General features: G+C 38.4%; 1 protein-coding gene across 1 annotated transcript in view; it reads right to left on the reverse strand.

Moving 5' to 3' along the window:
* Window positions 1-4,539: 4,539 nt before the first annotated feature.
* The window catches only part of CNGB3 (cyclic nucleotide gated channel subunit beta 3), a 137,985-nt gene continuing 129,079 nt past the window's right edge, over window positions 4,540-13,445 (reverse strand). Inside the window, exons 16-18 of the mRNA XM_021688380.1 lie at window positions 7,323-7,469; window positions 6,957-7,131; window positions 4,540-4,800 (exon numbers count right to left, since the gene is read on the reverse strand). Of these exons, the coding sequence (XP_021544055.1) occupies window positions 4,540-4,800; window positions 6,957-7,131; window positions 7,323-7,469 (583 nt within the window). The remainder of the gene's footprint in view (window positions 4,801-6,956; window positions 7,132-7,322; window positions 7,470-13,445) is intronic.

A 13,445-nucleotide genomic window follows, 5' to 3' on the forward strand; every position in this document is an offset into this window, starting at 1 on the left:
AATAATAAATTTAACTATCATAAGATGCTCGAAATCACAACCCTGAGATCAAGAGTCACATGCTCTACCAACTGAACCAGCCAGACACTGCTCACTGTCCTTTTCTACTTCTCAGATTTTCCCACCATAGTTCATGAAACTATGTGTACTATATTAGTCTGCTAGGGCTGCCATAACAGAATACCACAGAATGGGTAGTTAGCAACAGAAATGTATTTTCTCACAGTTCTGGAACCTGGAAGTCCAAGATCAAGATGCCTGATGGGTTGGTTTCTCCTGAGGCCTCTCTTGGCTTGTAAATGGCTGTCTTCTTGTATCCTCACATGGCCTTTTCTCTGTGCATGAGCGTCTCTGGTATTTCTCCCTCTTCTTATAAGTAGTCTCTGCAGTGGTCAGTGGAGACCTGCTCACATGCAGGAGAGAAGTCTCATTGGTAGGTCAAGGCACTAGTTAAGCAGATGAAGTAGTGGATCTGTCTATAGTGGCTACCTATATGGCTCAGGAGTAACCAAGGCTAAAGGAAAAATCCTGGTGTTGACAGGGTTCTCACTTCTCTACTAGACTGTTACTAGACACAACACTGAAACTTAAGTGCATAGGATTGAATTAATCATGCTTCACTCTTCACTACCCTTATTAGTTGATGCTCTTGGTTTTTTATTTTTTCTCACATCATTTATTCCTATTGCTACTTTCATTCTCTCCTCCTCAATAGTTAGTATCTCTAATGCATTTAACATGGTTCCTTAGACATGTATATACTTTTGAAAGACATACAGTGTTTTGTGTATGTTTTAAATGGGATCCTGTAAACACTGCTTTTGTTAATCAACAAAAGGATATGGTATTGAGAAACTTCATTCTCTAAAATCAAAGACTGTCAGAACATTTAGTGTTTGAAATCTTATCAATAAGACTGAAACATTAGACTTTTCCCTGAAGGATCGCAGTAATTCCAATGCAGAGAAGCAGCTAGGTAAGTAACTTAGGTAAAAGCTTTCTGGAAACAACAGTCTTTTTATTTTAACTGAGTAGTTTCCAAGGAAACATGACCCCTGGTCTGCTTGTTGGCCCAGGCCTGATGTTAACCCCTTTACATACAGTTTTGCATTTCTTCTTGAATTTTCTCTTATGGAACTGCTTGAGAACTTTCTGGGATACATTTTCTGAAGTAGTACTGCTGAGTTCCAAGGTATACTGCCAGAATTTTGCTAAGTACTAGCAGAAGAGTAGCTCCAATTTATATACTTGCCAGCACTTGGTATTATTATCTGCTTTCAAATATTATCCAATTTGATGGGTATAAAGTGATATTCCATTTTTGCTCTGATTTATATTTCTTTGAGCCCAAGTGAAGTCAAGAATCTTGTCTATGTCGATTGCATATTTATTTTACTTCCATGATTTGTCTATCAACATTCTCTCTCCCTTTGAAAAACTGGGCTTTCCCATCTTTATACAAATAAAGCATACGAGCTAGTCTGTGCCTTATTATGATTTAAGCAGAAATAATTTACAGTTAAGCAGACATTAGAGAACAATGGAGTGCTATATACTATGAGGTACTTCCTGAAAATGTGAAAGTGTACAAGATAATCCCTTGAGACTAGAACCATCATGGGTTGTTTTTAGAAGCAATTGGGAGAGATTTGGAAGTATAGGGAAGAGGAAAGTGATGGAGGAGAGACAACATTCCATACTGTGGCATGGACAAATGCCAGAGGAAAAAGGTAGGTGGTCGTCCAGAAAAAGCAGGAGGACCAGAGTCAGTGGAGGTATGTTTGGGGTAGTGGTAATTAAATTTGGATAAATAAGACTTAATTGGTAGGAGAGTTTAGTAGGTTCCGGAGTAGAGAAGTAACATGGTCAAAAGGGGTTGCTATTATTTCAATGTGGTGTTCCCCTTCCTCCACCAACAGACATATTGAAATTCTAACCCCGAAGATGAAAGCATTAGGAGGTGGGGTCTGTGGCAGATGCTCTGCCCTCATGAATGGGGTTAGTGCCTTTGTAAAAGAGGACCCAGAGGGCGCCTGGGTGGCTCAGTCGGTTGAGCGACTGCCTTCGGCTCAGGTCATGATCCCAGGGTCCTGGGATCGAGTCCCACATCGGGCTCCTTGCTCTGCAGGGAGCCTGCTTCTCCCTGTCCCACTCCCCCTGCTTGTGTTCCCTCTCTCGCTGTGTCTCTGTCAAATAAATAAATAAAATCTTTAAAAAAAAAAAAAAAAAGGACCCAGAGGCATCCCTTGCCCTTTCCACCATGCGAGGACACGGTGAGAAGGAGTTTGCTATGAACCAGTAGGAAGGCCCTAACTTTACCATGTTGGGTCACGATCCTGGACTTCCCAACCTCCAGAACTGTGAGAAACAAATTTCTGTTGTTTATAAGGTACCCAGTCTGTGGTATTTTGTAGTAACAGCCTGAATGGACTGACAGCAGTATTTTAGAAAGATCTGATTTTTCTCTTGACAAAAGGATTGAGAATGTAGGTCAGTGATTAGTAGAGATTGTAAGTAAAAAGTGAATGATTATTTGAAATGAACAGAAAGTATGTACTGAGGTGTAGCGTTGGAACTGAAAAATAAAGGATAATTAGAAATATTTAAGAAATAAAAAGGATTTGGTGATACTAAATAAGCAATGGAAGGCATTCTGATTACTGGGAAAATGGAGATGATATTTTCTAAAATAGGAATAGCTTGGGAGGGAAAATAAGCAACAGAGGAAGAACATAAATTACAAAGGTGTTCTATTTTAATTTCTTTATAGGATGTAGGGGAAGAACATATTCACATATTCAGGATTTTTTTCTATTACTTTTTCGCTATTTCTACATTTTCTTTCTGTCTTTTCTAATCATTCTTTCTACACACAAACTCCCATTAATCAGCAAGCACCACTTAACAATTTCTCTACATTCCCTCAACTCCTGAAAAACACCAACTAACCTTTGTAAATCTTGCCATGTTTTTATGATACCCCAACACTATATTCAAAAACGGTGACTCAACCAAATGATACATTTTATTATAGTGATCGATTCATACATGGTTTGCTGAATGCATCTATTTGTAGGCTTTTTGGCTAATATGATTTGTTAAAACCCTCTCAGCAAAGTGCTGTTACAATGACCATCTTCTGGGACTTGGGAATAGCCTTATTATACAGAACTTAATGTTATACACTAATGGCATTTATTAGAATGGAATTCTATATGTATTATTATTCCAACATCAGCCTGGCTTTTTTAGTCTCCTCACAGCATGAGACTTCAGTAATTATGCTAATGTTAGCTGATTCATGAGGACAACTTCCTAAAGTGCACTTAATTAACTTGGAGATTTTGTAAACAGCTGTACATGTAGGTTCTGCAAATTGTAGGGATATGTCAGTCTGACATGTGTACAGTCTGCCTTCCTAACCTCATCACTTTTACTAAAGCTGAAAACAATAAGAAGCTCAAGTCTGGCACCGTTTGAAGCAAATGCTTGAGGAAAACTCTGAGAAATGTCACTGTAGCCTATCTGAAGATGGGGACCTTAGGATTCCTCCAGTCTGAGTCTGCGGAGCCAGATGAGTTAGGTAGATTGTTGAGTTTCAGGTTGGTATGCGGGAGAATGCTAGTTTGTTTCTTTAGCAAAGGGAATGTTTTTTTTTTTTTAAAGATTTTATTTGTTTATTTGACAGAGAGAGAGACAGCGCGAGAGGGAAGAGGGAACACAAGCAGGGGGAGTGGGAGAGGGAGAAGCAGGCTTCCCGCGGAGCAGGGAGCCCCATGTGGGGCTTGATCCCAGGGACCCTGGGATCATGACCTGAGCCGAAGGCAGACGCTTAACGACTGAGCCACCCAGTCGCCCCAAAGGGAATGATTTTTCCAACATGTTCCTACAATATGTTTTTCCTCCTGGGTTTGTTGGTACCGTTGACCAATATTGCTCTTTAGGGGACTTTTCTGCAAGTCATATTTCACATCCATAGACTCCATTAGCTCTGCTTTCCTTCAGTCCCAGCTGCTGGGTTGATTTGATAGTTGAGTGACTCATCACCCTTGTTTGAATGGAAATCACCTGATATTTTACTTTCGACATTTTATTAAAATCTCATAATCCCCTACAAGTGAGAAGTAATATTCATATACATAGGACATTTAACCAAGACTAACAGTGCCGTGCAAGACTTTAACACACACACACAAATTGAAAAGGTAAGTTAATCACTTCAGGGCCAAGACCAAACTAATCAAAATAGAGGAAAGAAAGATCAAGAGAGAATGGAAGAAAAAGCCCTACTATATAAATTAGGAGAAATGCCAATCGCACAAAGCTAATGACAACAGAGAATAGGGATGGTTTTGAAATAATCTTCTTACTACTGGGTAAGATCACACTCTCAGATAAGTCCTAGAAACTAAGCTAGGGATTTGTTTATGGTTTCTCAAGGGTCCCGGCAAGGTCTTTTCCCCTCATTAATTTAAGCCACAATCCTGGGTACAATCTCTTTGGGAATTAGCTAGATTACATCTAAAGATAATCAAACATTTATTGCTTAGCCTTTTCTTTGACTTCAATTGTCAGAACCTCTTCCCCAGCCTCTGCAGAAGGAGCCATGCTGATGATGACGGATTGATGAGTAGTTCCTGTGGGTAAAGCTGCCCTTCTAATTGACTGGGGGATTTCTTCTGCTGTAATAGAATTTGCTCTACATTTGGAGCTGTCCTGTGTTTTCTCTGATGGCTCTCTTCCTTTATTTTCATGTTCTCTTCCTTTACCCTCTCCTTCTTCAGAATTTTCACTTGCTTTCTGGAAGAAGCAGTTACAAAGAATTGGTTTTGAGATCATAATAAAGGACACTGGAGTCTTTTGATTAACATACAATGGCTAAGGATCACTACCAAGACAAAGACTGTCTGAATGAAGTTAATGTGGGAATCATCTCTGCCTTGCATTTGAATATCATTTCACAGCTTTCTGATGTGCTGAAGAATGAAGCTGAGCTGTCACGTTTGACTTAACAGAGTAATTCTGGATCGCATTTTTGTCCCTGACAAGGAATTCTCTTTCCATTGGTCCTCATGTTCTCTGAATTATTAGACTTAGTGCTCAGGATTCCTTGCTTTTGCTTTAAAAATATATACTTATTTATTTTATGAAGATGAAATTTTAAATATTTATTTTCTAATAAAAAAGTGTTAACCAAATACCATAAAAACACTACAGAAAGTATGGTTTTCCTGCTGCATAAACTCATGGGAGAACCTCAGGGAGAAACTCATCTCTCTTTCCTCATACAGTCTTTTCCATTTGTCTCATGGGTGCTTGAGCTATATGGTTTTAGAAACTATTATGCTTAGTATCATCTGTAGACATTTCATAGCAAAAAACATACTATGCTCTTTACTGATGATGCTTCAGTTCAGTTTAAGAGAGATTTGTACAAGGTATAAATGTGCACATGTAAAATTGAGAACTTATTTAACACAATGACCCATATTTCTTTACCCCATTAATCTTTTACATAAATTATTACTTCTATGCTGATTAAATGAGGCATTTGGTTTATACTGTATTCCTAATTTTCACCACAGTATTTGTGTGTGGAAAGGAAGAGGCAAGTTTTAGTCTCTTGAGTGTGACTGATTTATAATATCTGCTTAACGATCTTCTGAAAGATCCACAGCCACCCATTTCTTACAGTTTTAGAGATTACATGACTAGATTCAGAAAACCTGAATCCCTGTTCTGTTTTCGATATCCGTCCTCATAGGCTTATTACAAGAATCAAATAAATATGAAAATCAAGAGAGAAAAATAATAACATTTGAGTATCTTGAAATTTCTAGGAATTGAGAGGCAGCTCAGTGTAGGCCTAGAAGTCTGAGTACCTAGGTAATAATTTTTACTGTCACTTTTTGTGATCTTATCCAAATCAGTTGATCTGGAGCTCAGTTTCTTCATCTATAACAAGAAGGGCTTGGATGAAATCTATGAAGTTATTTTTGGCTACTAACATTTGTGATATATAAGTGATGGAATATTTGTGAAAATATTTATTGGCTCATTGATAAAATGTGTTATATATTTATAGGTGTATATGTGTGCTTATACATATGCAATTGATTCTCATTTTTCTTGGTAGTTTTGTTCTATAAAGCTGCCACAAACACAGAATTAGCAAATACTGAACCATTGCTCCTAGGGATAATGCAGAGTTTGGTTCCTATGAGCCTCTGGCCAAATTTTTGTCAACAAATCAATACATAACCTTGTTTTATGTGTATTTCTGTTTAAAGACATTTATTTAATATATTCTGTTGATCCATTTTTTGAACTCATGGCCCATAGCACTGTAACTCATGCTTGAATGAAGCTTATCTAACACATGTCTTTTCTCTGTAAGGCACATCAGAGCATTTTCGTGCTTAGGAACACTAGACAGCACTTTAGCTCTATGCAGTAAAAATATGAGAAAAACATTGCACTTAAATAGAGCATGAAAAGGTCATTTTTTTACAGTGTGAGAACTGAAATAAGAAGGTAGAGTGTCTTCTTATTCAACTTCAGCTGGGAACATGGGCATTGGGCAACTTAAATTTTTCACTGCTCTGAACATAAGTATGTTTGCAAATGACTACGTTGAGTACTGACTTTGGGTTTATAAAGAAATTTCTGTGAGTAGGTAGATATGCAAATATACAGAATGTACAAATAATGAGAGTTGAATGTATTTGTGTATACATATGTATTAAAAACATCTATAATAAACAATGAAGATTAAATGTAATGATATATGAGGATACAGTTTAGATAATAATAAATTGCTATAAATAAAGTAGAAAATAGTCACATTAGATACATCCAAACTATTCCAGTGTCTGAAATAGAATTAAAGTAGAAGCTTGTCTGGGTATACTTAGTCCAGTGGTCTGTTACAGCCCTCCATCCACTCTGTCTATTACCTGAATGGTTTGTTCTCTCTTCAATTTGAGTAGTCTTGTAAGTCCTGCTTTTCCTGTGCCTCCCAGGAGAGCTTTAAAAGTTTTAGGTGTCTCTTGTTTTGGTGGGAAGAGAAAGGCAAGTCCTTTTCTTGGAGAAGTTGCCTCTGTGGCTGGAGCCTTCTTCTTTAGAAGCACCCTGTGGATAGAAGAGAAAGGCTACTTTAGATAGTACTGTAAGAATTCTGGAAAAACCTACCAGAGGCACTAAGATTTCTCCTAATCTGTGAAGTTTTCAATGGATTGTTGCATAAACAGTTGTTTGTTAAATGCACCTCATGGAGAAAGTTTATCACTGCCCAAACTCTAATGGGGTTTTAAAGGTCATACCTGGATTTCTTCATGAGGAGCTTTTCAGAATCTGGATAATGCACTAGAATTTGTTGGAGGGTCTTTTTGTCCAGAGTTAAAAGATTGGCAAAACCACGGGCTACCACACTGGCAGTTCGACGATTTCCTCCTCTTGCTCCTAGAAGGCTAAAAGAGGAGAAAAGTGAATCTTTACCACCAGTTTCACTCTTCTACCAAGATTTTTAAAAAAATAGGTATCAAATATTTTAACCATTTATACTGCTTTGGAAAGGTGAAGGTGAGAGTTCAGGTGATTGTGTGGAGGAAGTTAGATGTGGAGATGGAAGTGGCAATAGGTTTCAACATGTTTTGTATTGAATTCCCGCCTCACATGAAGGACTTGTAGCCATCAGTGCCCCATGAGAGTCTCCATTCCAGATTCCAGAAGCTCATAGTCTCTTTGGACAGGGTATCCTCTATTTGCTCCTCTAGATTCACTTTTCATCTTCCCCATCCTCTTTGCTCCCCAGAAAACTGACCTCCATAGGCTTGTCCTCTGACTTTCATTTGAGTGTAGCCAGTGGGAATGATCAGTAAGAAACTGGAAAGCAGGAGGAGTGTGGTGTTGGAGCATTTATTCCCCTGTTCACTCTTTGCTAGGCCTTAGGTTAGCAGTAGCCACAGTTCTCTACCAAAATTCACAGCTTCTGACAGGTGGTCATCTTCTAGAAGTGACTCCCACAGCTCTTTCTTGGTTCTGGTAATGTGCCCTCCCCTTTAGGCCTACCTGTAGAAAAACTCCCTTGCTAGCTTCAGGATGCATTACCATCCCTTGTTGGATACACTTAGATTTTCTTGCAATTTCCTTCTATTGACTTCTGTCAATAATTCATCTGTTAAAGTCTTCTTCATTACCTTGTTTGAGTGTACCTTCTGTTTTCTGCCCGGGCCCTGTGTGATACAGCCTTGACATCAAATCTTAATGATGTCCTGGTTATATCTGGTGAATCAAATCTCTTCTCCTACTTAACTCCCAAATCATCTCGTTTCTCAATATTGTAAACTGCTTGGTAGTATAGTCATTCACATACAACTTCCCACTTCAAATGTCAGTGAATTCTGGGCTTTATATCTCTTAGAGATATAGCTGGGCATTTGTATTTGGGAAGTGACCAATAAGTAGTTGGTGAATGAATGAACACACAAATGAATTTTAAAAATGGTTAAAAATTATATCATTCACCAATAATCTGGAAAATAAGGGTTGGTATATAAAACCAAGACAAGAAAAAACAAATTTAAATGTTTAAAAAAAAACACTACAGGCTCTGCCTTGCAAAGATAATACAGTGGATTTAATCTCTTGGACTCGACTAGTTAGGAGAAAATAGTTGTGTTTTTTTCCTTCGTGTGTGTGTGTGTGTGTATGTGTGTGTGAGAGAGAAGGCTCACATTAATAAAAACACAATCTCTAGGGGTAGAAAGAACAGAGAAAGCAAGCTGGCAATAGGAATGTTCATACTTTCACAGCCCTGCCTTTGGGGACAATGATGTGTGAGAAGTTGCATGGGTCCTATGCCTAAAGATTTGTATTAGACAATATGAGCTTCTCTGACTGTTGCAGGAAAGGGAACATTATGACCAGCTGTTAATTGATAAGAAACTAACACAGGGTTTCAGCTCTCACATGTAAAGAGCTTAGAAGTTGTCACTTTTGTTCTTACTATTAAAAAAAAAAAAAAACCTGGAACAAACTGGAAACCAATGAACTTTTCTTGGATCTGTCAAAGAACTGAGGACACAGGGTAAACTCCCACCCAAATGTGGAGAGATAGGTGAATCCAGAAAGCCACAGCCAGACCTATTTACCTGAAACAGAAGGCCTGGAGCTGTAACTGGTACAAACATTTAAATGGTAATTTTGACAAACTATTAGGTTGACAGTGGATTATCAAGAAACTCTCAGGGGTCACAATTATGGGGAATCATACCTGTATGGGTTTATCCTTGAGGAACCCACCACATTCTCAAGATTAACAGCCAAGAAAGATCTGCTTGTGGCTCTGGCAGTGGAAGGGGATGATTAATTATCATAAAATACACCCAGGGCTTGTTTGTTCTCCATAACAAAGGGCTGCTATCTAGGGAAAAAAACTATCAGAACCCTATACCACCTGAAGGAAAAGTGTTTCTCCCATCCCAGACCCCTTTAGCCTTCCTGTCTTACTTAAGGGGGATGGGAAGCCAAGAAACACTTGTAAAAGTCACATCCCAGGGCACAGATCCACTAAAAGACTGAGATTTAATTATAAGATTATAGATCTCCCTTATATCTTATCATTGTACCAATGGGGCTCTTGTATAATAACAGTGGATTATAGCTGCAGGATGCAGACTTTCTCTGAGGAAGTGTACTTAGGGAAGGCCAAAGTCAAAAGGGGAGATAGAAACAGGGGCATTTTAAAGAAATTTGGAAGTTCTGGCACTAGAGCTACAGCAAACCTTAAACACAGTCCCAACTCCTAGCCAGATTAACATAAAACCTCATGCTAAAGACCTATCTGCCTCAGTTCCTATTACCAGTTACATCAAGTACAGCTTCCAACAAAAAATTATAAAGCACACTAAAAAAACAAGAAAAACACAGCCTTATGAGACAAAGAAAGCACTAAAACCGACTGAGATATGACACAGATATTGAAATGCTCAGACAGAGAATTTAAAATGACTACGATTAATATGTTAAAGGATCTAATGGAAAAAGTAGATATCATATAAGAATATTTGGATGGGAAATGAAAGGAGAGAGAGAGAAATTCTAAGACAATTCAAAAGGAAAGATTAGAAATCAGAAACACTGTAACAGAAGTGAAGAATAACTTTGCTGGGCTCATCAGTGGACAGCAACATGGCCAAGAAAATAGATGAGCTTGAAGATAGGTCAGTAGAAAGTTCCCAAACTAAAATGCAAAGAGAAAAAAAGAATGAAGAAAACCTCAACAACCTGCTCCCAAACATCAAAAACTGTAGGACAATTTCTAAAAGTATAAATAGACATCTATCTTTTGTGTGTACATATACATAAAATATATACATGGCATACACCATTCTTTAATATTATAAAAAATACTTGAAGTAATCATGGCCAAGGAATTTCCAAAATTAATGACAGACACTAAACCACAGATCCAGGAAGCTCCGAGACTACCACACACAATAAATACCTACCCCTGACAGTTGTGTTTTATTCCTTTTTTTTGAAATCCAAGTGCCTGACCTAAGCTTGATTGCCATTTCAAAGAGGCATCCACTTCAAAGATGCTGACCTTAACTAAACACATTGCCAGCCACCCAATTATATAAAGAGCCAGGCTGCCTTACCCCACCGAGGGTCCTTTGTTTTAGACATCTTGATTGATAACTGACCATTGGACTAGCTTGTTTTTTTCACTTCTCATACTTTAAATTCCTGCTTTTATGTTTTAAATTCACCAATAAAGAGTGAGCCCACAAAATCCTAGGCCCCCATTCTCAGCCCCAGTAAAAGTAGAACCCAGACCTGTGTACTCTTTCTCTCTCTGTGACCTCGCTGTGTGGCCCCAGGTGGGCTGTGTAATTTTTGAGATCTTGTAAGTAATAAATCTATATATTTTTAAGGTTTCCTGATGATTGTTGCTGAAGGGCATCTTATAATTTTTTTTTAAAGATTTTATTTATTCGACAGAGAGAGAAAGTGAAAGAGTACAAGCAGGGGGAGTGGCAGAGGGAGAGGAAAAAGCAGGTTCCTTGCTGAATAGGGAGCCTGTGGTGGGGCTTGATCCCAGAACCTTAAGATCATGACCTGAGGGATGCCTGGGTGGCTCAGTCATTAAGCGTCTGCCTTCGGCTCAGGTCATGATCTCAGGGTTCCTTGCTCAGTGAGGAGCCTGCTTCTCTCTCTCCCTCTGCTGCTCCCCCTGCTTGTGCTCTCTCTCTGACAAATAAATAAAAATAAAAATCTTAAAAAAAAAAAAAAAAAAAAGATCATGACCTGAGCTGAAGGCAGACACTTAACCAACTGAACCATCCAGGCGCCCCGGTATCTTACAATCTTAATAAAAACCAAAAGGGCCAGTCCAACCACAACATTGGTAGGTTTAGATTGGCACAAAACACCTATAAGAGGAACAAGGATAATAATAAGCAGACTTGTCATGAGAAGCCATGCAAGTAAGAAGAGATGGGAGTGAAATATAGTGTTGAAGTTCCTAACAGATTAGATCATAATTGTTCTCACCACAAAGAAGAAATTATAATTATGTGACATGATAGAGGTTAGCTAATGCAGTGGTGGTAATCATATTGCAATATATATGAATTTATAAAACCAGTATGTTGTACACCTAAAACTTACACAATATTATATGCCAATTATGTATTTCAATAAAAATAAAAACAGTAAAAAAAAAGAAGAAAATCAGCAACCTAGAATTCTATGTACAGTGAAATTACCCTTCCAAGGTGAAAAAGGGCAGAGATTTTCTTAGAAAAATAAAAGCAGAGGGAATTCAACATTTGTTCACCTACCCTGCAAAAATGTTGAAAGAAGTTCCACAGGAAGAGAGAAAATAATGTAGGTTAGAAATTCAGGTCTACATAAAAAGGGGAAGGACATTGGAGAAGCAATAAATAGAGGTAAAATAAAACTAAAATCTTTGGGGGCGCCTGGGTGGCTCAGTCGTTGGGTGTCTGCCTTCGGCTCAGGTCATGATCCCAGGATCCTGGGATCGAGTCCCACATCGGGCTCCCTGCTCGGCGGGAAGCCTGCTTTTCCCTCCCCCACTCCCCCTGCTTGTGTTCCCTCTCTTGCTGTGTCTCTCTCTGTCAAATGAATAAATAAAATCTTTAAAAAAAAAACCAAAAAACTAAAATCTTTGTTTTTCTTATTCTTAATTGATCTAAAAAATAACTTTAAATAATAAAGTAGCAATGCTTTGGGTGATTATAGCAAATGGATAAATGAAATAAATGACATCAATGTCTTAAAGGGCTGCCACAGAAGAATTGGGAATATTGTGTAAGGCTCTTGCTTTGTAGGTAGTGTTTTGTGAAGGTAGACTTAGATTAGTTTAAAATGTATATCCCAAACTCTAGGGCTACTACTAAAATGTCTTTAAAAGAAATATAATTGACATGCTAAGAGAGGAGAGTTGAATGCTCAGTTGAAACCAGATAAGGCAGAAAAAAAGAGGAAAAAATCCTAATGTTAGGCCACCTTAAGGAATCAAACAGGGCCTCTTACCAGCACTTCTCATTAAACTTAGGTCCAGGACTATCCAGGCCACTTAAAAATGGAATTACTCCCTCAAGACAGAAAGTAGGTATTTGGAATCCATAAATGTTGACCATGTTAATGCCTACTTATTTGTTTGGTGATTTCACATTTAAAATTTTTTGTTCCATGGCAAAAACACTTTTTTCTCTTCCTTCCCCCCTTCCTTCCTTCCTTCCTTCCTTCCTTCCTTCCTTCCTTCCTTTTTCTTTCTTCTTTCTTTCTCTCTCTCTCTCTTTCTTTCTTTCAAGAGAAAGGGGCAGAGAGACAGAAGGAGAGGGAGACTCTTAAGCATGCTCCACACCCAGCTCAGAGCCTGACACAGGGCTCAATCTCACGACCCTGAGATCATGACCTGAGCTGGACACTTAACTGCTGAGCCACCCAGGCACCCCCCAAAAACTTATTCTTTAGTTCTTTCCTGAGGTTCTTCCCAAGACAAGCTTTGCTTTCACCTTCTTCTTTTTTTTTTATAAGGAAGAGGAATGAATTTTACCTTATCTGCCTGCCTATCTATCTATCTATCTATCCATCCATCCAACTTCCTATCTATCTTCTTACTTGTCTCTCTATGAAATGGATGTTGGCATTTGAAGGACAATGATAGAATGAGCCTATTTCATTTACATTCCTGTTGTCTTGTGTACAGGGTAATCCAGTAGTTAGGCAGGGCTAGATGGCACTGGGGAGCTTAATTTGGGCCTAAGAATGTCTCTGTATGTGTCAGACAATGAGAGCAGAATGGAAATAACATATTTAAATGTCAGGTTATTTTGAGATTTCTCAAGCTTTAATTAAACTTGCCTACAGGTTACACGTTTAGAGTGCTTGATGAGTTTTTGAACGGAAGA

Source organism: Neomonachus schauinslandi, chromosome 4, assembly GCF_002201575.2.
Source record: "Neomonachus schauinslandi chromosome 4, ASM220157v2, whole genome shotgun sequence".
In the NCBI taxonomy this organism is placed as follows: Eukaryota; Metazoa; Chordata; class Mammalia; order Carnivora; family Phocidae; genus Neomonachus; species Neomonachus schauinslandi.